General features: G+C 36.1%; 3 protein-coding genes across 10 annotated transcripts; all 3 read left to right on the top strand.

Moving 5' to 3' along the window:
- Window positions 1-21: 21 nt before the first annotated feature.
- LOC143182849 (inositol polyphosphate-5-phosphatase A-like) lies at window positions 22-12,759 on the top strand. 8 transcript variants are annotated; one of them, XR_013002522.1, is made up of 13 exons: window positions 574-837; window positions 1,488-1,529; window positions 1,610-1,710; window positions 2,338-2,425; window positions 2,494-2,557; window positions 2,632-2,852; window positions 2,924-3,064; window positions 3,154-3,315; window positions 3,416-3,601; window positions 3,689-3,754; window positions 3,885-3,925; window positions 4,446-4,529; window positions 8,523-8,543. XR_013002522.1 is itself a non-coding variant. In XM_076384132.1 (13 exons), exons 1-11 carry the CDS (start codon window positions 775-777, stop codon window positions 3,915-3,917), a joined length of 1,167 nt encoding a protein of 388 aa, XP_076240247.1. In that variant the 5' UTR covers window positions 574-774; the 3' UTR covers window positions 3,918-3,925; window positions 4,493-4,529; window positions 8,523-8,625. The 8 variants fall into 8 exon arrangements, 7 of the variants coding, with proteins under 7 accessions (XP_076240245.1, XP_076240247.1, XP_076240246.1 ...); XM_076384132.1 differs by having other exon boundaries at window positions 4,493-4,529; window positions 8,523-8,625; XM_076384130.1 differs by lacking the exon at window positions 3,885-3,925 and having other exon boundaries at window positions 22-837; window positions 4,493-4,529; window positions 8,523-12,759.
- LOC143182848 (uncharacterized) lies at window positions 4,540-7,445 on the top strand. The gene has a single exon (XM_076384129.1). The coding sequence runs from the start codon at window positions 4,610-4,612 to the stop codon at window positions 5,969-5,971; it is 1,362 nt and encodes a 453-aa protein (XP_076240244.1). The 5' UTR covers window positions 4,540-4,609; the 3' UTR covers window positions 5,972-7,445.
- Window positions 12,760-14,942: 2,183 nt separating the features above from the next.
- Window positions 14,943-19,956, top strand: LOC143183698 (uncharacterized). Its single transcript, XM_076385374.1, has 3 exons — window positions 14,943-15,778; window positions 16,324-16,387; window positions 16,649-19,956. The coding sequence occupies exons 1-3, from the start codon at window positions 15,633-15,635 to the stop codon at window positions 17,909-17,911; spliced, it is 1,473 nt and encodes a 490-aa protein (XP_076241489.1). The 5' UTR covers window positions 14,943-15,632; the 3' UTR covers window positions 17,912-19,956.
- The last annotated feature ends 2,288 nt before the right edge of the window (window positions 19,957-22,244 follow it).

Here is a 22,244-nt window from a genome sequence, read left to right as displayed (position 1 = left end):
AAATTCAAATCGCTAATATATAAATTGATCTCAGGATTAAATTTCTTCAATCCTTAAGCTCCTGATTGCTTCCAACTTTCCAGTTTGCAACGAGATAAAACCGTAACAATCTTACGATCGCCGAGGAGTCGGTGGACGTTAGTCTCTGTGTGGGTCGTGTGCGCGCATGTCAGTCGGCGCTCGGGGCCCAGTATATAATCTCCGTGGCGTTTACGGTTTCCGACGTGCACGGCACTGCCTATTGACGTCTGCAGTAGGCGTGGTTTCGCTCTGCCCGATAGAGGGATATATTTACCGCGCCGCACAACTTTTCTCTCTGGTGCGCGAACGGGCCTCGCGTTATTCGATTAATAATGTGTCGTATTCGCAGTGCGAGGTTTGATGAGACCGGTACACGCCGCGGCACCGTGCTGGCCACTCCTCGCCGCAGGGGTTGACTCCTCCGAGAACGACACGCGATCAACGCCGTTCCAGACCCGGGGGTGACGTTCTCGCCCTGCGGACGTATATATATACATATATATATATATACGTGTGAACGCGCGCAGTGCTCTCCCGTGTTGTCCACGGTGAAAACAAGTATAATTTTCCCTGGGTGGTCGGTGCGCGGGCAGCTCGCGACGCACAGTGCGCTCTCGTGACCGCAGGCCTTCCGTGCATCGGCCCGCGAGCGAGCCTCTTCTACGTCGTCCGCCGTGGGACCGATTACCTGGCGTCCTCCTTTCGCGCTACGCTTTCGAACCTCTTCTCCCTTCTCGACGCATCCCGAGGAGAATGGCGGGCAACGGCGTTCCGGTCTTACTGGTCACCGCGAACGTCGGCAGTATCTTCGAGGAGGTACGTATACACACACGCACGCTGTCTTTTTCTGTTTTCCTCCGCACACCGACCACGACCCTGAGCGATCGATCGATCGCGCTTCGCGGATTTACACCGTTCTCTGACTTCGTCACACACGCACACTCGCGACCTACTTCTCCTTTCTCTCCCTCTTTCTTCCTCTTTCTTTCCCTCGGCCTCGCCGTTTGGCGCGACTTTCGTACAATGCCACCCGTGTGGATCATACTCCGCCTCGGGCTTCTCTGTGCCTTCATTCAGCTTCTTCCTCTTATCTTCTTCTCGCAATGTGCTTCGCAATGCTTTGCAACGCGTGCGACGATCACGGACACGAGGAAAGCTGTGTCACGTCGACTGACGGCTTTCCACGATTACGCGGTTCTTATCGGTCGCGTGAATTTACATGGGGCCGAATTATGGGTTCCTCATTGAACCGAGCGATAAGGCTGATGACTTAAAGCTGGCGCGACGCGCGCTCGATCGCTCGCGTTCGCGGCGAAAACGAGAGTAGAAGTTACGCGATGACGGGCTTTTAGTTTTATAGTGCATTGTATTTTAATGTACTGGCCAAGAATGAAATTTCTACACGTTCGCGAGAAACTTTTTGTTGGACGTTATTCAATGTGTATCGTTTGCTTTCGTCTTTTCAGCCTAGCGTAATGTTGAAAATTTGGACGGAAGAATTTTTATCTGTAAGTATTACAGATAAGATGCATTGTCATTACGTAAATATTACGTGGTATTTACATTCACGGGAAATCACTTTTCGCAGACTATACTGAGGCTGGATCCAAAGTTTATTGCACTACACTGCCAAGAAGTGGGTGGAAAAAATTATGAGAAAAGTATGAGACATGTGGAAGATTTTGTTAGGTAATTTTTTTCAAATACTGTTTCTTATATTTCAAGGATCATATAAGCATAGTTTTCTGCAATGAATAGAAGTGGTTACTTAGAAAATCTTATTAAAGTAAAGGGTTTTGAAAGGTTTCCAGTGTCAGAGTTAATTATATTTAACTGAATTAACACAATATAAATGGACTTTTAATGTTTCAATCATATAATGGAAATAAAAATATTTAAAAGTTCTATAAGTATTGAATTAGAACATGAAAATACTTATTTAATATATTTTATTAGCTTTATTTTTGAAATTCTATTCAAAATAGTAATTAACTTGGTTCTCACCTACAATTTTTAATGAACATTTTATACAGTACATTTTATAACCAATCTGGAACAAATATGTTTCCCTAGTTACAATATTGAATATAATTTAACGCATAAGTGGCAGAAAGGGATAAAAATAGATGATCACGCGTGGTTCTACACTTGAGTGAGCCACTTCAAAAGATGAGCTTATTGAATGATATTCATAGGGGAGCAATGTAAAAGAAAGAGTTTGAAAATATAACAGATCTTTAATCTGCTATGAAACCTTTCAAGTCTATAGTGTTCTTACAAAGCTGAATTTGATCTAATGAAAACAATTTTCTGCAGGTTACTTATGTCCTCGGAAGAATTAAGGCTGTTCGACAAAATCAGAGTATTCTTAGATGAAGATTATTCATCTGCTGAACATTATACAGTATGTAAATGGAAATATATTTTTCATTTAATAATGGTGTGAAATTGCACTGATATGCAATCTTTTAGGCTCTTGGAAATTTTTACTTTGTGCACGAATCTTTGAAAGAAGTTTTATTATGGGATTTCCAAGGTACAATGTATTATAAATATGGAAATATTTGTTCTTCAAATTAGCACATACTTATTTTTTTCTTACAATTTTAGAGTGTACTTTTGTACCAGTGGATGGAAAAGAAGTTCATTCTGGTAATATAGAAGCAGTCACAACCAAAGAAAAAGCAAAGTTCCCTCAAGAATTTTTTCCAGAATGTAAATGGTCTAGAAAAGGATTTCTAAGAACCAGATGGAGTATTAGTGGAACAGTTTTTGATCTCATAAACATACACTTATTTCATGATGCCAGTAATTTTATTGCTATGGAAACTGTAAGTAACTGCAACTTATTAATTTAAACACCTTTGTAACTAAATTACTTATTTTGATAATCTATTTTCAGTTTCCATCCGTGTATAGCAAAACGCGCAGAAGAGCGCTTGAGCATACATTAGATAGGTTTCATAATGATAAATATTCAAATGTACCATACTTTTTATTCGGAGACTTTAATTTTAGAACTGACACAGCTAGCGTAATCAAAGTAAGTTTGAAATAATATTTTAAACTCATTATGTTCCTGTTTAAAAATTACAGAATAAAAAAGAATTATTATTACTTTCTTTTTAATAGAAACTTACAGAAGATACTCAAGAGAGAAGGTTATCAAATAAAGGAAATATCTCAAAATTGCAATTTCATAACAAAGAAGATGATCTCATACTAACATTAGGAAAGAAAGAGTTTTCTTATTGTGAGCATCAAAATGTTTTTATGCAAAATAGTGGACAATGGGTAAGTAACTCATCGTTTAAATTTCATGTCGTATAATGTTACTTATAAAAATGCATTGACAATTAGGAAGACCATAATGAAATTACCAATATTTATATAGCTACGTGAATATGACAGAGAGCTGGAAGACTTTGAAGGGAGATTATTTGAATTTCCAATTAAATTTGTGCCCAGTTACCCGTTTGAGGAAGATATCAATGAAGGTTCAAATTACATGCAAACAAGAGTTCCAGCTTGGTGCGATCGAGTTCTACTGAGCCCTACGGCTAAAATGCTAGTCCAAGATGTACGAAACATATGAAACCGATTTTTCTTTTAATTCGTGTGTTACAAATTGACAATTTTACTTAATAAAATTCTTGTTTTCATTTAGATATCATCGGCCGATGGTGTGGAATACGGAATAATAGGGCCGACAACATGTATGGGTGATCACAAGGTAAGACAATTTTCTTTTGTAACTTAAGACAGAGATAGTGGTTTGTTTTACTTATTATGCTGGGTACATATACTCACACAATTCCTAGTTCTTATTCTGATGATTCGTTCTTTTAATCATTATGGTGCAGCCTGTTTTTCTGGAGTTTCGAATGAATCTCTAAGCACTAAGGTACCTATCTATGAACTGTCTCTGCCTGTTCTTATCTTGATTTCCCCATACATCCAATCTTTCTGTACTTGTATTCCACTATATTTATGACCATATAGGGGCTTGATCAGTGTAGTTGGTTCAATACAATATTACTTCCAAATTCACATTCTTAATCATTTGAATTTCTCAATTCTAGTCAGTTTTTTGCTATTGCTATCATCGAATAATTGAATATAATTTGTTTGATCATCGCAGGTATGCACTTGATCGCTTGTTTAATGCAAATCCCACAGAATCCATAAACTTAAGATTATATTCATTTTTATAAACATCCCTAAAATGCTGCGATATATCTATTATCAAAATACTGTATATTATATTCAAAAGTAATTAGTATTCTACCGACGTTCAGTACTGTATTGTCATATTACCGTGCTAAAACTTCCACTCTTGTATCATTTTCCTGAATTATATTAATGTTAGTTAGACTTTTTATAGAGCCCTACCATATGAGGAATGTTCCTCCATTTCTTCATAGCGATGCACGATAATACATAAGGATCGTCCATTTTTTCCCGTTTGCAGCCAGTCTACTTGAGGGCTAATCTCGCCTTGGACGAAGGTATGATAAACTGCTGCAGCTTGCCAAACGCACCTGAATTTTGCTTTCGAGTGCCAGACAATTACGTGGAGTTGTTGTCCATGTTGCCTGATTACAGTAGTTGCGTTAGCGGCCGAATCAACACGGATCGTTCAACTAATCTGTTGCACGCAGCACCCATTAAGCATGATCCTTACACTCCGGATAGCATGGACAGTCCAAGTCCAAATGCTATGATAATAGCATCGAACGAAGCCCCGGACGTAGATGTAGATAATCTAAACGAATGTGGTGACAACACGTCCACATTGCACTTTGCACATTCATCAAGCGTAGTAAGACGTATAGACCGAGCTGTATCGCCAGCTTTGTTGAAGTCAAAGTTAGAACTCATTGTACGGAGTAAAAAGCAAGACACAGTAGACATGGATCAAGATCTGACGGATATCAAGCGAAGTCCTAGTGATTATTGTTTACACTCGTGGTCTAACAACGAAGAACGCCAATGGCCTACAAGAAGAGACAGATGTAACAGCGATGTGTCGTGGCAAAGATCGCATCTTCTAACTCAAGCGTGGATCCAAGGCAAAGGGCAACAAGGGTATCATTCCTTTGGTGACTTCATTCATAAGTCGTCCATGCATTCAACTCCTCCAGATGGTGAAGGATTAATGTCTGACTTGATCATACCGAGGATATCGATCATAAATGCAAGTAACTTTGAATCAAACGAAAGCTCTGTGTACTTACTCGATGAGAAGTATAGCAATTATTCAGAGAATAAATTGAGCACTTACTCAGATGGAAGAACGAAAAGTTTAAGTGGCGAAGCGTTTAGTTCGGAAAAGTCGGATGAACTTTGTGAGAAAATGGATAATGAGAGCAACAGACTGAACTCAAAGACGATAGAAGTCAAAGAAGGTGTATATTTACAGGACATAAATGAGCTTATTACGAAAGAGAATACTTGTACAATGATGGTTAGTACAAATCTCTTCCAAACGAAGAGCAAAGTGGACGAGAACAAAACATCTGATATTAAAGAACAACATTTAAACGAAATTATGGATAAAGCTCGTAGGTCTAGTATTAAAAGTAAAAGTCTGAATTTGGAGGAGCAAAATGAACAGACTTCGCAAGTATTACAAACAGAGGCCCATCTCGAAAGAATCAGAATAGAAACGGACTCCTTAAGGGCGGAAGAAGGAAGCATAAAGACAGAACAGGCAATTTGCAGTGACACAAATGTATGTAACGAAACAGAAATTCTGAGATACGATAGCAAAAATGAAATAGTAACATCAAAAGAAACTACCAGAAGTAATTCTGTACAGAGTCAGGATACCAGCGACAATACAGGAAGTGTTAAATTAAAACTGAAAGCTAAAGTCACAGAAAGATGCAAGAACAATATCGTTGACAAGAAAAGCAGATGTCAAAAATGTTGTTGCATTGTATCGTGAAAAGACACGTCGACATTTATTTCATTATGTTCCTTATTTATTATTTATAAAGCTATATTCATTGTTCACGCATCTACTTACAAAGTGTTTCATGGAAACTTTTCTCTTAGTATTGAGTTATCATATTTCGAATATTGAAAACATATTTATTTGTTAGGAAACAGTGAAAAGGCAATACGCTATGTACTTTTCTACATAACTGAAATCGAATACATAAACAAATCGTCAATGAATTTGCGAAGGTCAAATGTGATGATATATTTGTAATAAGTAAACTAGGAAAAAGCAGTACTCCTTTAGACACTTTTAAAATCCTGCTTCTATCAAATAACACAAATTTCGTGTTACATGTGCATGTAGCAAATGTTTTTATTTTCAAAGTGCCTTCCGCATGTGCATGATACTCTAATGTTACTATAATTTTGTTAGCAAATATTTGAGTGATACAAATTATATACACACGCCGTTGAATAAGCAGTATGTGTTGTATAGTGTTGTGTTATATGTATGTATAAAATTTAGAAATCAAAGTACCCCAATGACTGTGTCATAGTATAGTATGAAATGATACGTATGATATATATGTGTTACCAGTATGCGTAAGGGACTCGAGAAAAACCGTGTGATCGTATTTTCCTATTTTGTTATTTTACCGGATACATTGTGCAATTATCTAGATTATTCGAGCATGTATATCATGCTCGAAAGTTGTTACCTCGCATTTTTTTATGATATTTCATTTATTTCAGTGTACTCTCAAATATTATTGGTAATTATCACGATTTTATTTTTATGGCTGAAAGTTTTATTCACTCTGCATTTTCAATGAAATCACATGTACAAAAAAATGTACCTTTCTGTGGGTCGTATCCTTGCTATATTAAACTGAGTTTATTATAGCATGTCAGAAACTTGTGTGCAATGTGTACGTGTAATGCACATGTAGTCCAATACTTGGACTTGACTGCCAAAGTTAGTTTCGTTCTAGTAATAAGGAAAGAGATATTAATTTTATTTACAGAGTTAATGTTAGATTACATTTCTTTATGTTACGTCTAATTATTGATGTTTAGTTGAAAGATTTCCTAATTATTTGATTATGTTGTAATCCTTAAGCAAAGTAAATAAGAACGATATTAATTAATAATATCCTAACAGATAATTCACGTTGACTCAAATCTATTTGGAGCATTCTTGTCAGTCATAGTCAATGCCTAATAAGCGGTAGAGTAATTAACGAACGTGTTTGTTCAAGCCTTGCCGAAACAATGGACAATATACACAGTACAAGAGATAGTATCGTGATAATGGCAATGTTTAAGTTAATGTTTTTGTTTTTTAAGCAAATCGAGTAATTAAGAACCTTACATTTGTAGGTACTTAGCAAAGGAATAATTTGTAATTTTTATTTTGCCAGACCGGTTTTTAATCTTTAAAACTGGACGTAATAAACATCGTAAATTTGAGCAATCGATTTTTTATGCTTTTGTTTTTGATCCTGTGACCTGTGACCTGTGCCCTGTGACATTGACCACTCCTGAGATACTAGTTTTTTTTCGTTTGTAGATGCAAACTTACTTTCCGTATAAGTGTAAGTTACTTTTTTTAATTGTACCCTTTCATGCGTGAATATTAACGATTATTAATCCTTTGTTGATTGTTTTTTATAAATTATTTTATGAATTTTTGGTTTTACGTGTGACCTTTATTTTGCACGTTGCATCAGAGTACACGTCCAAAATTCTGTACTGTTCTTTATATTTACTTGGATTTAGTAGGGCAGATTGAAGTAAATTGTTAAAAAAAAATTTTATATTTAAAACTAAAACAGAACAAATAACCTAAATCGAAAATACGTATGACAGTTTGCTCGTTTGAATCGTTACAGTTTCGCGCCTCTTGAGATTCGCGTGGCTAAATTCTACATTATGGAGTAACTTTCAAACCAATAATGTTCAGTTAATTACACAAAATCGTATCAAATATTATTTCTATCGTTTTTCAATGAAAAGAAAATATTAAAACGATTAATTTCTAAGTTATGCGTTGATTGAAAAGTTGTAATTTAGGTGATTTGAATTACCACTTTATAATGAATATTATACAAAAACAATTGTCAACAAATAGAATATTTAGTTATGTGTTGAATTTAAGGTTAATAATTATTAATACAATTTTGATGACTGTAGGACTTGTTTAACATCTCACAAAACGCAGTATTATTTTTTAATAAATTTAAATTGCTAAAACATTTGCACTTATGAAGATAGTAAAATTAACAGTAGAGAAACTTCAAACTTGTAAAACTGATAGGCCCGTAGGTGAAAAACAGGCAATTATTCAATCAACACTTGCATAGTTCAGAATTCAGAAGTTAACTAAGATATGAAGGTTAACGCTATAACACCCCATATATTTGATTAATGATATCTGTATGTTTAACGATACAAATATCATCTTCAAAATCGTGTATAATAGCAAAAAGTTCCTACCTTGATCTGCTCTGCTACGACTGCGACATAGTTAGTCAATGATTACTTTCTGACTGCAGACACGATGAACGAGGAGCCGGAATCAGGTACAATATCCGGTTTAACCAGTCGCGAAATACTCAACAACAATATCAACAATCGCGGCAACAACAACAACAACAATGGCGCGACAACGATCACAAGATATATTCACATTAAGCACGCAGATTCGTCGGTTAAGATCTTTCGGGAAACGACCGTCTGATATCGAATTCAGCATTCGGTCGACTTAAATCGCCGGTTTTCGGAATTTCAAGGCTGCAGCGCGCCTTTGGTATTTTAACGGTTTCTCGATGCTCGAGAATAAATTACGTCACATTATTTTCGAAATGATGTAAGCACACGAATTGTGACGATCGATTTATTGTCAGTTGGGGTTAGTCTAGACAACGATCGGTCGATCGTATTCACTGATTGACGGACGAACGACGACTGTCACGAATAATCCAACTCTACCCGCCGCGAATTGTTTTTGCGCGCGCATAGGTACGCAAAAAAAGTGGGCCTCGCTTACTTTGGGCATCTTTACTCGATACGCTATTGGTGCATCGCTAAAGAAGATCCTTCCTAAAGTAACATGACCAGACTTACAAATGTTTGGTGCGAAAATTAGTGATTACTATTGTATACGAGTTATGAATTGAAGTAATTGATATTTCAAAAAAGCTATTGTAAAGATGAGAATGTGTTATTTCTGTGAGTATAAAATAGAACGACACAAGTTGCGTTTTCGAGAAATTTGAGTTTCCATCTTAACTGAAGTCTACGAAATAGAAATTGTATTTTTAAGAAAAGGAGATTGAATTAAAGGTACTTTTTCCTTTAAAAGCTAAGGTATAATAAAATGCAAGTTTATAATGCAGAATTAAGGTTCAAAACTTTAAACATCATATAAAAATATGCGACTTGTGCTGTTTTGTTTTAAGCTGCGGCTACGCTACACAAAAACGTTATATAACAAATTTTTTCGTAATTTTGACGTACACGTAATAAATTTTTCACTTCGTTATTAATCAAGCGTAAAAATTGTAATTATTATAGCAGCAGCTTGTTACATTGGATTGATTGACATGTTATATGATAATGTTTTTCAATCATTTTTTATGTTTATTAATAGTTGATAGATAACGTGTAAGTTTGCTATATAACGTGTTATGTTGTATAGTGTAGATGTAGTTCTTCAACCACAGATTTAAATTATCTGGTCATGTTGTTCTTCGTAATTGAAAGACATCGTAACTTTTGATGTCATATATTGTATGTATAAGTACTATTGTTACTAGAGGGAAACGAAGGGATATTATTAAGAAATCACTGAGGTAACGAAACGTATCTATCGGTACAATCGCGTCTGAGATTACTGTATTTTATTTTGTAAGTGTTCGGTGTTTCTACACTGCATCCTCTCAAACTGTTCTTCCCATAAAGACTCATGGTCTTGCGATTAGTGTAATTAGGCGATAGGAAGTGTTTCCATGGAAGATCGTTTGATGTGATATTACCGTGGTACCTAAGCTTGTCGATCTTCGTTGTTGAAGCTGATAAAAGAGAATTGTGGCTATGACTGCTACTAATACTGTCCGATTCTAATTTTTTGCAGCAGTTTATATCAATGTTTTGAGAGAACTTGATTACTAAGAACTAACGAAAACTCCTTCCAAAGTACTACATACATATATAACTTTGTCGCACAGGTGTCGATATACTCTGCTTTCTAATTTCATCTCGAAAAGCGTTGGCTATCTTTGATAGAATTGTAGACTGAAAGTGTGGTGGTGGATAAAAGAAAGTTTAAGGAAAACTACCAAGCCAAAATTTGTCAGTTTTCATTATCGTCGAGTATAGTTTTATTGCATAGATTTACTATCATTTAAAATTTTAAATTTGCAGATCTTTGAGTAAATTCTAAGTGACGCATTTTACAATGCTGTAATTAAATTATTTTTTGAGAATTATGTTTTCGACTTGTAACAGTTTCTTTTCGGGGATGCTATATAAGCATTGGTAACTTCCATACTCGATAATTTTATTTTATATTAAGCACATAGTTTGAGATGCCTCTTGATTTCGTATGATATAAATATTCTATAATTCCTTCTTATAAAACTGCGCTGTTTTTTTATTTCGTGTACTTTTAAAATGTTTTATCATTTGTCACTATAATTGAAGTTCTACGTGTCAAAACAGACTTTCAAAAATGAATATACAGTTAATAATTGTTCAAGTTTTGTATTTGACATTTTAATCTCATGTATATGTATACGTATGTGTTCATAAAAAACTTTTGACGAAAAAAAAATCAGCAACACTTGTATTGTTTGAGCAGTTTTTGATTATTATCACGATTCCTTTTAAATAAGCAATTAAAGATGTTAATTACTTTCAGTCTACAACTTCCTTGAGGCATTCGATCCACGATAGTATCTGAATCCGATCCAATTTGGACTAAAATATTAATGAGTACATTCCACTAGCGTAACCACTAGCGAGTGACTCGAAGTCAGTAAAAAGGAAACGTCACAGGTTACTCGAGATCGTAATAATATAGAAACTAAAAGTAATCTATATAGACGTTGTAGAACATACGTGTTTGCACGCAACATATCCTGTATTCCCTATCGACGTATGTACGTACGGTGAATGTTACTACTTAAGAGTCCTTATAGACCTTCCACTGCCTCTGGTTACGCCATTGGTGAATTCAAATGTTCGGTGTTGCATGGTAATAACGCGTTAACGAACGAGAATACGGTGGATCATGTTCCCTAGTTTCGAATTCCAAATTCGAGACTAGCAGGACGATAGCTTCCTTCCGCGTTACGCTTTTTTATTATCGTCTTCGATACTATGCGAATTAGTTATTGTGTAAGAGCATTTATTGTAATCGGGTACAGTGATCCCTTGCTATAGAATTGCGACTCACTAACGCCGAGCTTATAGCGAGGGACACGTTTCCAAACTCAACTCACTTGCGCGAGAGTGATTGAGTGAATATAGGAACGAGCTTACATCTATCGAGGGAATACTGTATCTCGGTAACCTCGAAAATTTTGGGATATCTACCCACGACTGCTCCTAAATCCGTTCCATTTTATGCGCTTCGCTCGTTGAATAATGCAAATGCTAAATAAGCGCGAATACCGATGAAGAAACTGAGTCAGTAAATTATAGAATCTGGTCTCTTCGAAGTGTTCGTGCTTACTTGTTAAAAAAAGCCTTCCTGCTAGTTTTGCGGCATACACTCGACTCTCTTCGGGCCATTTTTCTCTCGATATTTGTTTGCTGAACTATTCGATATGTCTTCTGTCGACGTGTATGTCGACGATAATCGTAAGTCATTCCTTGAGAGTTAGCCATAGGATGGTTACAGCCAAAGCGTATAACTCACGAGACAGAAATTTTATGAAGTACCTGATCAGTTCGAACAGTGCAAAATACTCTATGATTGTTTTCCTCTTGCGTCTTGATCTGTAGAATCTCTGGGCACGTTTCGTAAACTAATTAATACTCGATTGATTATTTGATACTTATATAGTACTCAGAAATCCTACAGGTCCGTGAATTATACGCCTTTCCTGCGACAAGATAATTTAACTCGATGTTACGCATTGATATATTCATAGGACTAAGAATTCGACGCTTTTACCAGACTGGTTTTAGAATTTTTCATGCGAGCAAGTTTTTCGAGATTCCTTTTAGCGAGATAGCCATTGGGCCGCTTTGAGATTCTTATTGAAGGATATTGATGCTCTTTGACTATTAGCATCTTTACCTTATTAGAGACAGGTTGAAAGAAACAAAACCTTTCATTGGTGTAACAGTTAGTGTGTAGAAGCAAAGCAAAGGGTTAAATCTGTTAGTTATGAAAGTTTACAAGTTTAATTTTAATGAGACCGAAATGCAAAGCGCGCTATCGAAATCCTTGCTTGCTCGTTTTAAGAGAAACATTACTATTTCTTCCGTCTTCTGGCGGCAGGTGAACGTTGTACTTTTATAAATATGAATGTACTTATATTTTGTACCGGCAGAACCTTGCAACAATTCAATAAGTTAAATGATGAGATATGTACGTGTCTAATGTCGATGTTGTGCGAATAGACGGTTTATGGTAGGGTTACTTTCAAGAGAAATTACCAAGTTTAATCAACCGAGGAAATTGAACAATGTTTCTGTTAAGTTTTTAAATTATGATGCACTTATTTCATGTATTAGCTTATACAAAGAAAAATAAAGTTATCGTTCTATAATGTCTGTCAATACGTGCTTTTCTTTCTCATTTAATTTGGCAGATTTTTTACGAAACCTGAAATTTTTGGAAACCTTTCAAACTCTTAATATTCTAAAGGAGTTACGAGACCAATTAATTAAACAATTACCATTATTTAAATATCGGCAGCATACATGCCTGCACTTTTAAGGCATCAACTTGGAATATTTCAATAGAACGTCGGGATAAATGAAGTACATAGACAATTTGTGGAATACCTTCAGTTGTTGCAATTCTATCAAATATTCTACATTTTCATCACTGACACTGAACCTCTCGTACTGTTTGCAATGAGTGAGAGACGTTGCGAGTATTCATTAGCGATGTTATTATTTACACATTTAATTGACAATAAACAACATATATCATAATGCAATGACGAAACCATTATAAGAATATGTTTTTCATAAGGCCATTCGCTTCAGTGCCCGATTTCGCACAAAATGTAGTCTAACTGGAATGTTATTATTTTGTTTATAACATAAAAATTCAAAATTATATTTCATCCGTATTTTGTGTTTTGGTCCATAGTATTTATATACAAATTTGCGAAACGATTGATCAACATATAGGCAGTAAAAACAACGAAAATATACTATTTTTTAATATATTTTTTAAACAAATTGATATTTTCAAAAACTGTTTACATAGGTGGATTCGACGTTCAAAAATACATAATTGCCCCATTTATACCATTTTATTACACGCAATAGTTTTCGAGATATTAGGCGAAATATACTTTCCACCCCTAACTTTGGAGGTAACTTTCGCGGAAGGGACGTTGCAGCCTTCTTAAAAGTTGTGTGTTTCCTGGCACGTGTTCACTCTGGGCTTGTTTGTTTTACATGAAAACGCGACCAAACCTTTTCGCAACTCTAATTTAAAAAAAAAACAAAACGACTACAAAGTTACAATTGAATTTAAAAATAAAGTCAAGTGAAATAATAAAAAAAGAATAATTTATTCAAAGGAACGCGCTCAGCATCGCAACACTATCTTAAAAAAATTGGCAGAAATAAATTGACAATATTTACTGCTACTAGGCACAAAAATTTAATAATATAAGAACTCTAAATGACTTTAAAAATTGCAATGTTATAACAAAGTGACTGTAATTCAAAATGCAAATACTATTAGTAGTTAATCGCAATACTAATTCAAACCGTAACTATTTTTCCATAACTCTAACATAAACTGTGATCACATTCTCGTAACTTTAATTCACATTATGATCTTCCCTTTGCAATACTACTTCAAAAACTAATTTCAATTGTGAATAGCCGCCATTACTGGGTTCCCTCGTTGAGCCTGGTTATAGCGGTCAAGACAAATGAATATTAACAATTTAAGCATGAGCATATTGACAAAGTAGTAACGAAAATGACTCCTCATCCAAGGATGGTGAGCCATTAGTAGTTTCACTATTCTTGCAGGGACTCTTCATATTCTTTCTTCAGGTATTCTACTCTGATGTAGGCTCTCTGTCCTTAACCCTAGGTCCGAAATTCCCCATTCCCTCTAGTTTATTAGGATCCACTTGGTTTATTCGAATTGTTGTTTCTTTCGAAATGTTTGATTTATTTCGAACCATTCGATTGTTTCGAACTGTTCAGTTTCTGTCGAATCGTTCAGTTTATTCCGAACTGTTCGGATTTTTCGAGTACTCGGTTCGGTTCGATTATTCGAACGGAATATTTGCTTGTCTAGTCTATCCTGTGTACTCATTCTGCTTGAATTAACACATTGACTGCCATTTTAATTTCATTAAAAATTCTATCACTTTGGCAGTGATTCTACCTTTAAGGAAAATTGTCTTTAATTAATTTTCATGATTATTTTAAAGTGTTTTTCCTTTTTTACTAACTATCGCTAAAATTCTGTACATTACTATTATTCATGATTGTGTAACTTATCGTTATTCACAATCATGTAAAAATTGTCACCCCAATATGGGTGAAATGGCAGCAGCGTGTTAATAAAGTCCACATTTTCTTCGCCTCAATATTACCAATTTCTTCCTATCCATCTGTCGGTAACCAAACGAATCACTACTGACATCTACACTCTACTGTTCGACGTCAGCGCCCCACTGCAATCTCGTTCGCATTGTTTGTCAACGGAATTTACCGCTAGCCAGAGCGAAGTGAACTTCAGTGAACGGAAAAAGGCCGGCCGTGCGCGTGAAATACATCGTACGCCATCGTACGGCGCGTGACATTTTCCACGAATGTGTACCGCCATCGACTCGGTTACGTAAAGTTTCAATCCTATTAAGAGGGCTTAGTCGTCCCTAAAAGTGAAAACAGATATTCCCCCCCAGTGTTGTCAGTAGCCTACTCGAAAGGGGTTTCGGCGCGTGCGTTCACGAATCTACAAAATCAAGAGAAGCGTCACGTTGCATGGCGTCCTGAACGGTGCATGCACGCTACACGCCTGTGTCGTACGAGAACACATACATATACACGTACACACGGAACCGTGATTCCTCGCGCTGTCTCGTCTGGCATGTTTTACCGTTAATTACCAACTCGGATAATGTCGTGAGTGATTTTCTGGGGGAACACAGAAGCGGAGGAAAAGGAGAAAGACGGAAAAAGAGACAGAGAGAGACTGAACATATCTCGATATACGTGTAGGTAAAGGCGGAAACAAAGTATAACGCAGATAAAATTACTCATCTTTGGCCGTAACGTAAACGACGCGCGGGGTCTTTGTCGCGCGTTCGCACGGGGGCGAGTGTAAGCGGTTGTAAGCGGCCAAAGAGAAGGAAAGGGCGTGGAGAGATCTTGATATAGGAGAATCGTGGTAGAGGCAGGGCAGACAGGACGTGCATAACGTAAAACGTACGCTCGAACATACGACCATGGGTAAGACGCCAAAGAAGGCGGCCCCTGGGGGCGATGAGAGGAATTTGTACAATCGGAGACCGCTCAAGGCAACGGCCGCGGCGTCGAAAGCTTCTGAAACGAACTTGCACAAGAGACAGCGCGAATCCGAGAGTTCGAACAGGTTTGTAAAACCAATCAGCCCAGACGAACCAGCGAGTTCATCCATAGTTGCTCTGCTGACGAGATCTAGCGGCTTGTACGGCTTCACCTCGCCTCGACTATGTTACACATTTTGCTTAGTTCGAAATTAATTAATCTCCGCGATGCCACTCGATCGTACACGATTTCTTTTTCCTTTTGAATATCCGAGGATAAAGCGGGGCAAATGTCAGCCGATTTTGACCGAAGATAACCACCGATATTTTCGGATGTTTCATGGCTCTGAACGTTTCATTATTTTCAGTCATGGTTTCTTCAGATTTCGCTTTGACTTTCTGTGAATTGGAAATGAGAAGTATTAGTGAAACAAATAGTTCTGAGTGATTGGGCAGATGAAAAATAATTGTTAGAATCTTATGGTGTAGATGAGAAACTTTGATTTGATCAGTTTTTTTTTTCAATTACCTCTCATCACCTCCGGTACTTCTTACTCGGTTTAAATTAGGTGCAAATACATTGAAGATATTACTTCTGCAACTTTTGAATCCTCGTGTATTCTTATTGCAGGTCTAAGTTGAGTACTAGTTCTGTACAGAAGAATATACCACCAGGTCAGAGAAAGAATTTTAAAGTAAGTGCAATTGTCAGTTATTAAAGATATTTTTTTAGTGTTTTTATTCTTGTACCTTGAAACAATAGTGCAATTTAATTATGCGTAATGCAACACAATTTTATCTTAAGATGTGACTCTCATTTTTTTGGTTTATTGGTTGAGCGTCACTCTTGAACTATATTATTTTTATGCAATATTAATGTGTTATGAGTATATTTGAAATCTTTCATCCTTACTTAAAAAGTAGGATTGTATTAAGAATTAATGTGTCTTTTACAGAGTAAACCGTGTGTACCGGCAAAATTTGAACTCGATCATACCAAGAAGTCAGTTGGAAGGTCTGTTGGTAGTGGTATCAAAAAGTTAGCTATTGCTGATAAAGCTGTGGAATTGAAACCCACAAACATGCAGCCAGAATCTGAGGAGGCAGAGGTTAAAGCAAATGTATCTAAACAGGATGAAAATGATAAAGACGTTTCCAAAGATGAGCAACAACCAATCAAGGAGTGTGTGGATCATGCGCCCCCTGAATCTAGTTCAAATGAAGAAAAGGATTCTATGGATAAAAACATGATAATTGAACAAGAGCAAACCAAAGAACAGGAAACACCAAATGATTCCATAGAATCTAAGGAAGCAGATGAACAGGAAGACAACGATCTGAATTTAAGCTTGCAGGTAGAAGATAGTCCTACAAAGCCACAAGAGGAAAAACAAAGCTGTGAAAATTCAAAAGACGAAAGTAAAGAGGAAACAGTACAAACAAAGGATAATGCATCCGAGAAGGAAGATTTGCATAGCGCATCCCAAACCGACACAGAGAGTTACTCGGTGGATGCTTTGGAATCCACCACCTCGGAGGTATCCGAGGTGTCAGAGACTCTGTCACAAAACGACCCTATGAAGGAAAAGACGAAACCTGAAGAAACGGTGAACAAGGCAGATACATCATGTGTTTCGTACGATCCTGCAATAACGCTGAAAGATGTGCAGATTAAGTTGAACGATTGTATGAAAGATAATTCTAAATTATTTGACGCGAGTACCTCTGAGCAAAGTACACTGATTCAGCCACCAAAGGACATGTCTTTTGGAAAAACGCTGAGAAGTATCACTGGTAGGCGTTCGCTCAGTAGAATGCGTCACGTAACTTTACGTGAACAAAGGTACTCGCCGAATAACTCGATGTTCGTTAACACATCCAGTGCATCATTGCAACCGGATGATACAGAAGATTTTAAGATCCTGCGGTACAGTACTGGCTTATCTGATATGGTATCTACCAGCAACGGTAGTCCGACCGAGAGAAAACGAAAGCACGAAACTGAAGAGTGGAGTTCTTCCATGAAAAAACAGAAGACAGAATCTGAGAACAGTCTGTTGAATACTTCGATCAGTCTTCTGAAAGGACTACGCAGGCCTATACAGATTTCCACTCCTGTCTCGGAACTGAAGTTTCAGACGGGCAAATTGGACCTTGGGGATGAGGAGAGTAATAAATCGGCCAATGAAGGCACCAAGAAGTGGTGTGCTATCATGTAAATTATGAGAGTTTTATATATACATATATTTGCACTTAAGGCGGTCTCTCCGTGCCATGCTGTGGGTACAAGCGTTATCGTATTGTTGACTTGAACTGTTAAACGACATTCTTTGATATAGTTCGCATTTTCGTTTAATTGACAGTCGCATTATCGTTCATATCTGTTTATATCATTGATGTCTGAATGGTATGGAAAAGTTTCTATTTTCTTCCATAAAATACGTACAGGGTGAGCAAAAATTTACGATTACAGTAACGGAGAGAGTTGCAAAATTTAACGTGATCTTTAAATTTAAAGTCAAAGCCATTTTATTTCTATACAATTTATTTGTTAAGACGGTTAAAGGCTTAACAGTAATTTTATGTCATGAATGGGTTCTTTTTTGCAAAAAAGTAGTTGAAGTTTTGGTTAAAAGCTATTATATTAGCGTATTTTTCTCTGTGAATTATAATGCGCGACAATGTGAGGACTACTTTGATTTCACAGGTAATTCCGCACGATATGATTGGCTGAAACTTTAATTCTTGTTTGCAAAATTATGATTCATTTCTGACGGTTCATTCTGTACTTTTATCTGTTTGGTCAGTGGAATGCGCAGAAATAGAAGTGGACTGAAGATTTCAAGATCATGTTTCGTTTTGTTATGGAATGTAGTAATTACTGTTTCTTCTCCATTTTCTGCACTGTAAAACGTGCAATCTCAAAAGACAGAGGTACATAGTAAGAAACATCCGAGTTCTAAGTATTCAGTTTTTAAAATATGATTATATATCATAAAACGTCTTATAGTCGTCATTGATACTCAACCACGTTTCATACGAAATGAATGTAATATTAGGATCTCTCCACGTCTTTTCATGATCGTTTCACCGATTAGAATGTTTGTATTGTAAAATATTTAATTGTTCGATCGATAGACTATATTTTTTAAAACGCGCTATATATAAACATTTCCTTCGTGCACTATATTTCTTTAAGTAGATCAACCGATTCGATATATACTGCAGATATAAATGTATATCGTTCAAGTTTATAGTACCACCAGAAGAACAAATTATTACCCTTCAGTTCGTTTTACATTTAATCAAATCATTTTACTTTTTTGACGTTATAAAAGTATATTTTTTGTAGTTTTGATAAGTAAATGCATTGTAGAATATAGTTCTGTAATGCATAGATAGATCTATGCTGTGTTAAGCAAGCCGATGAGAGGAATCTTCCAGGGTATTGCATGAACATCATATTTACCCTACAATTAACGTGTCGTGTTTGCCAAGGCGTTTTGTAGAATGTTGCTTATCGTCAACAGAAGTTTGGAATAACTTCTATTCAGCAAATTTCTCGAATGTAATGACACTTTTTATTAATTATTTATACAAGGCAAATCGTTCTGTATTAAATTGCATCTTGCCATCGAAACTTGCGATGTTGTCGAATGACGAAATAACAGATCTTCAATCTTTTTTAAAATAACTTTGCATTTAAATAAGACTTGAATGGAATTATATATTTTAGACTGGTTGTTACAGTTTACGGACTTTAAATGAAATTTCGTCGTTCGAAGGTCGTAAAAGAAAAGCTTGAAGCGAAGGAAATCGCATGATTTCCAACTGCTTTGTCGAACAATTCATTATTTTAGTTCTTTAATATAAGAATGAACACACAGTGATAGTGTGAGAAATCAAAATTGCGATGAATTAGACTGGTAAAGTACTCGACAGAGAGGAAATAAGGAGTTTGTCGAGAGGATCGACCAAAGCCCTTCTATATAGAAGTAGTTTTGTTAAGTTTCCTTTTGTTCTCTTTTATCGGTACACACATACTTTTATGCTCTCCATGACGGTCACACTCCTCTTATATGAGGAGACAAGCACTCGATCCATCTCATTATTTTTCATTAAAATTGATCAGAGCCAGGAGTATCACAGCTCATGACGTACTTTTATACTTGTTGCGACTAAATGTAAGAAGAGAGTTGATACGACGTATGAATAATGTATATAGAAAAAGAGATTTATAATAAATCTTGGAAATATAAGCCTAGTTATGTCATTGCTGTACCTTAATCTCACTATCTTATGAGATATCGTCAAACGTGCTTTTTACTTAGAATATACCTTGAGTATATTTGCGTTAATGATCTACAGAAGAATATGAAAGAATTACAATCCAATTAGCCATTGCGATGCTATCTCCTAGAGGGATAAGTCCATTTTGAGTCCTTAATTTAGTTACATACCTTGCAGTTTACTTAGGATAATTTTGAAACGTTTGGAACGTCATTATTTGTATTTGACTAATGATATTTCATGACCTCATTAGGTTCTTACAAATAGTGCTTAAGTATTATTTAATGCTGTTCCGACATAAGCTTGATGGTACAGTCATATTTTCTTGAAACTATTCTATCTTACTACTAGTCTTAAAAATTCGTTTCTTATATTCTCTAAACTCTCAATTAATTTTACTCGAAACCATGTAACGAGACAGTATTATATGCTTCGAAAGATACCGCAGAAATTAGAACGACGAGATTGGCATTTCTTAATTGCTTTATGTTTGAATACGTGTTCGAAATACGTTTAAAATCATTCCAAAGTATTCCACAAAACCATTCTGCAAAAGGGATGATTTATTGTCGAATTTAGAGCGTGTAAACGGTTCCCGCTGCTTTCGCGAAAATAAATGAAGTTCCCTTGTCGAAGGGGACCGCAAGGGAGATTATTTTTCCGGTATAGGATCGACGACAAGGGGAGGATCGTTTGAGTCAGGAATGCCAGGGGGTTGAAGGGACAAGTTTCATCCATCTACCTCCCTGATCTTGATGTATCGATACTGCTGGAGCATCTGCGGCCTTACTGGAATACAAATTCACGCGATTCCGACCCGGAAATTTCTTGAAGAACGTATCCAGGCATCTGTCGCGCGATATCTTCCACAGACAATTTTCAGGTTCTTTTTAGGAACTTCTTGGCGCGGAATGCAGAAAATGATGCAGTGGAACGTGGGTTGTCCCCAGTAATGGCAAAATAATAGCGTTACGTGAATGCGTCATACGGACAGTGTTGGAGTGAATTATCGTTCAATGACTTTCTCCTTTGGGGACGTTGCGGGTCAAAGCTGGTTGTGAGGAAACTGATGACAGGCAAACAAAGCTGATGATGGGATCTATTTCAGGCGAGATATATTATTTACTCATTATGAGCTTATAGCTGTTAGATAAATGTTCCAATATCCGGCTGCTTGAGATGTAAAATGTCTTTATAAGTGAATGACTTAAAAATCTACATGTCCAAACACTTGAATTGCGTCTCAATAGCTGAATAATACTATTTTATGGTACTAATTTTTGTTTCTTATTAAGTATATTAGAATAGGTAAGCTTAAAATTGAATTAAATTAATGTTAGCGTTGAGATACCAAGACATGGTCGGGGGTACTGGGACATTTACGTTAGTACAGTGGCTGATGAACCTAGTCACGAAGGATTATTACATTCATTCGTTCAAATTCTAAGGGTATTTTTCCTTTTGTATTAAAATTGAAAGAACTGGATAAGAATTAAAGATAATAATCGTAAATGAATTGGATGAATGAAGAAAATACGCTACAGTGGTTTTAATAATTAATGTTTTGAATGCTGCGAGTCATTGTATGTTCATTCATGTGTTTGTGAGTTGCTAAACAAAAGTAAGTTGCTAACATATGTTTATACGTTGACTTTAGAAATTTGTTCGTTGTGAATATTTAAATAGTATTTCACAGAGAATTTAATTTTAATTTTAATTTCTATCTTTCTGTCGTTACGACATGTTAATCGTGTCATTTCTTGATCAAAGCTGCATCCCCTATTTTTAGAAATTGAAGAATATGACAATGTAATTAATAACATAGGTAATTTTTCTTCAATGTTGTTCTTGGTAGTATTTCTATAGTAGCTGTAATAAATGATTTGAATACTATATTTGTAACATTATCAACGTTGGCTTCCAAGTGTTAATATCTTATATTTATTGTTAGTTTCGTACGAGTATTAGAAATTTAATTCTAACAGGAATTCGAACTACAGTAGAACCTTGACCAAACAACTTCGAATATTCCAAATGTCTGTCATAATAAGAGTACAGTAGAATATCAATTGTAACTTATATAGTGAAGTAATAGTAATTTACCGAAGAAAATAAAGCTAGCTATGAAAGGAATGCTTCAGGCTTGAATCTCCTGGTATTTTGAATAATCGAGCTTCCACTATCCTCCAAAAATTCCTGGCGCGACTCAAACGTCGCGCCATCTTAATCTTCGCGTTACCCTAGTCCTCAAGACTCCTCGCT

The sequence above is a fragment of the Calliopsis andreniformis genome, chromosome 9 (genome assembly GCF_051401765.1).
Source record: "Calliopsis andreniformis isolate RMS-2024a chromosome 9, iyCalAndr_principal, whole genome shotgun sequence".
NCBI classification, from domain to species: Eukaryota; Metazoa; Arthropoda; class Insecta; order Hymenoptera; family Andrenidae; genus Calliopsis; species Calliopsis andreniformis.
This window is presented reverse-complemented; position numbering and strand designations above follow the sequence as displayed.

Bases quoted from the DNA above. Each gene is read 5' to 3' on its own strand.
- LOC143182849 (XM_076384130.1), top strand. From the start codon at position 775: ATGGCGGGCAACGGCGTTCCGGTCTTACTGGTCACCGCGAACGTCGGC. The intron at 2,558-2,631 runs GTACAATGTATT...TTACAATTTTAG, and splicing joins TTTATTATGGGATTTCCAAG to AGTGTACTTTTGTACCAGTG. The intron at 3,065-3,153 runs GTAAGTTTGAAA...TCTTTTTAATAG, and splicing joins ACACAGCTAGCGTAATCAAA to AAACTTACAGAAGATACTCA.
- LOC143183698 (XM_076385374.1), top strand. From the start codon at position 15,633: ATGGGTAAGACGCCAAAGAAGGCGGCCCCTGGGGGCGATGAGAGGAAT. The intron at 15,779-16,323 runs GTTTGTAAAACC...TTCTTATTGCAG, and splicing joins GAATCCGAGAGTTCGAACAG to GTCTAAGTTGAGTACTAGTT. The intron at 16,388-16,648 runs GTAAGTGCAATT...TGTCTTTTACAG, and splicing joins GTCAGAGAAAGAATTTTAAA to AGTAAACCGTGTGTACCGGC.
- LOC143182848 (XM_076384129.1), top strand. From the start codon at position 4,610: ATGTTGCCTGATTACAGTAGTTGCGTTAGCGGCCGAATCAACACGGAT.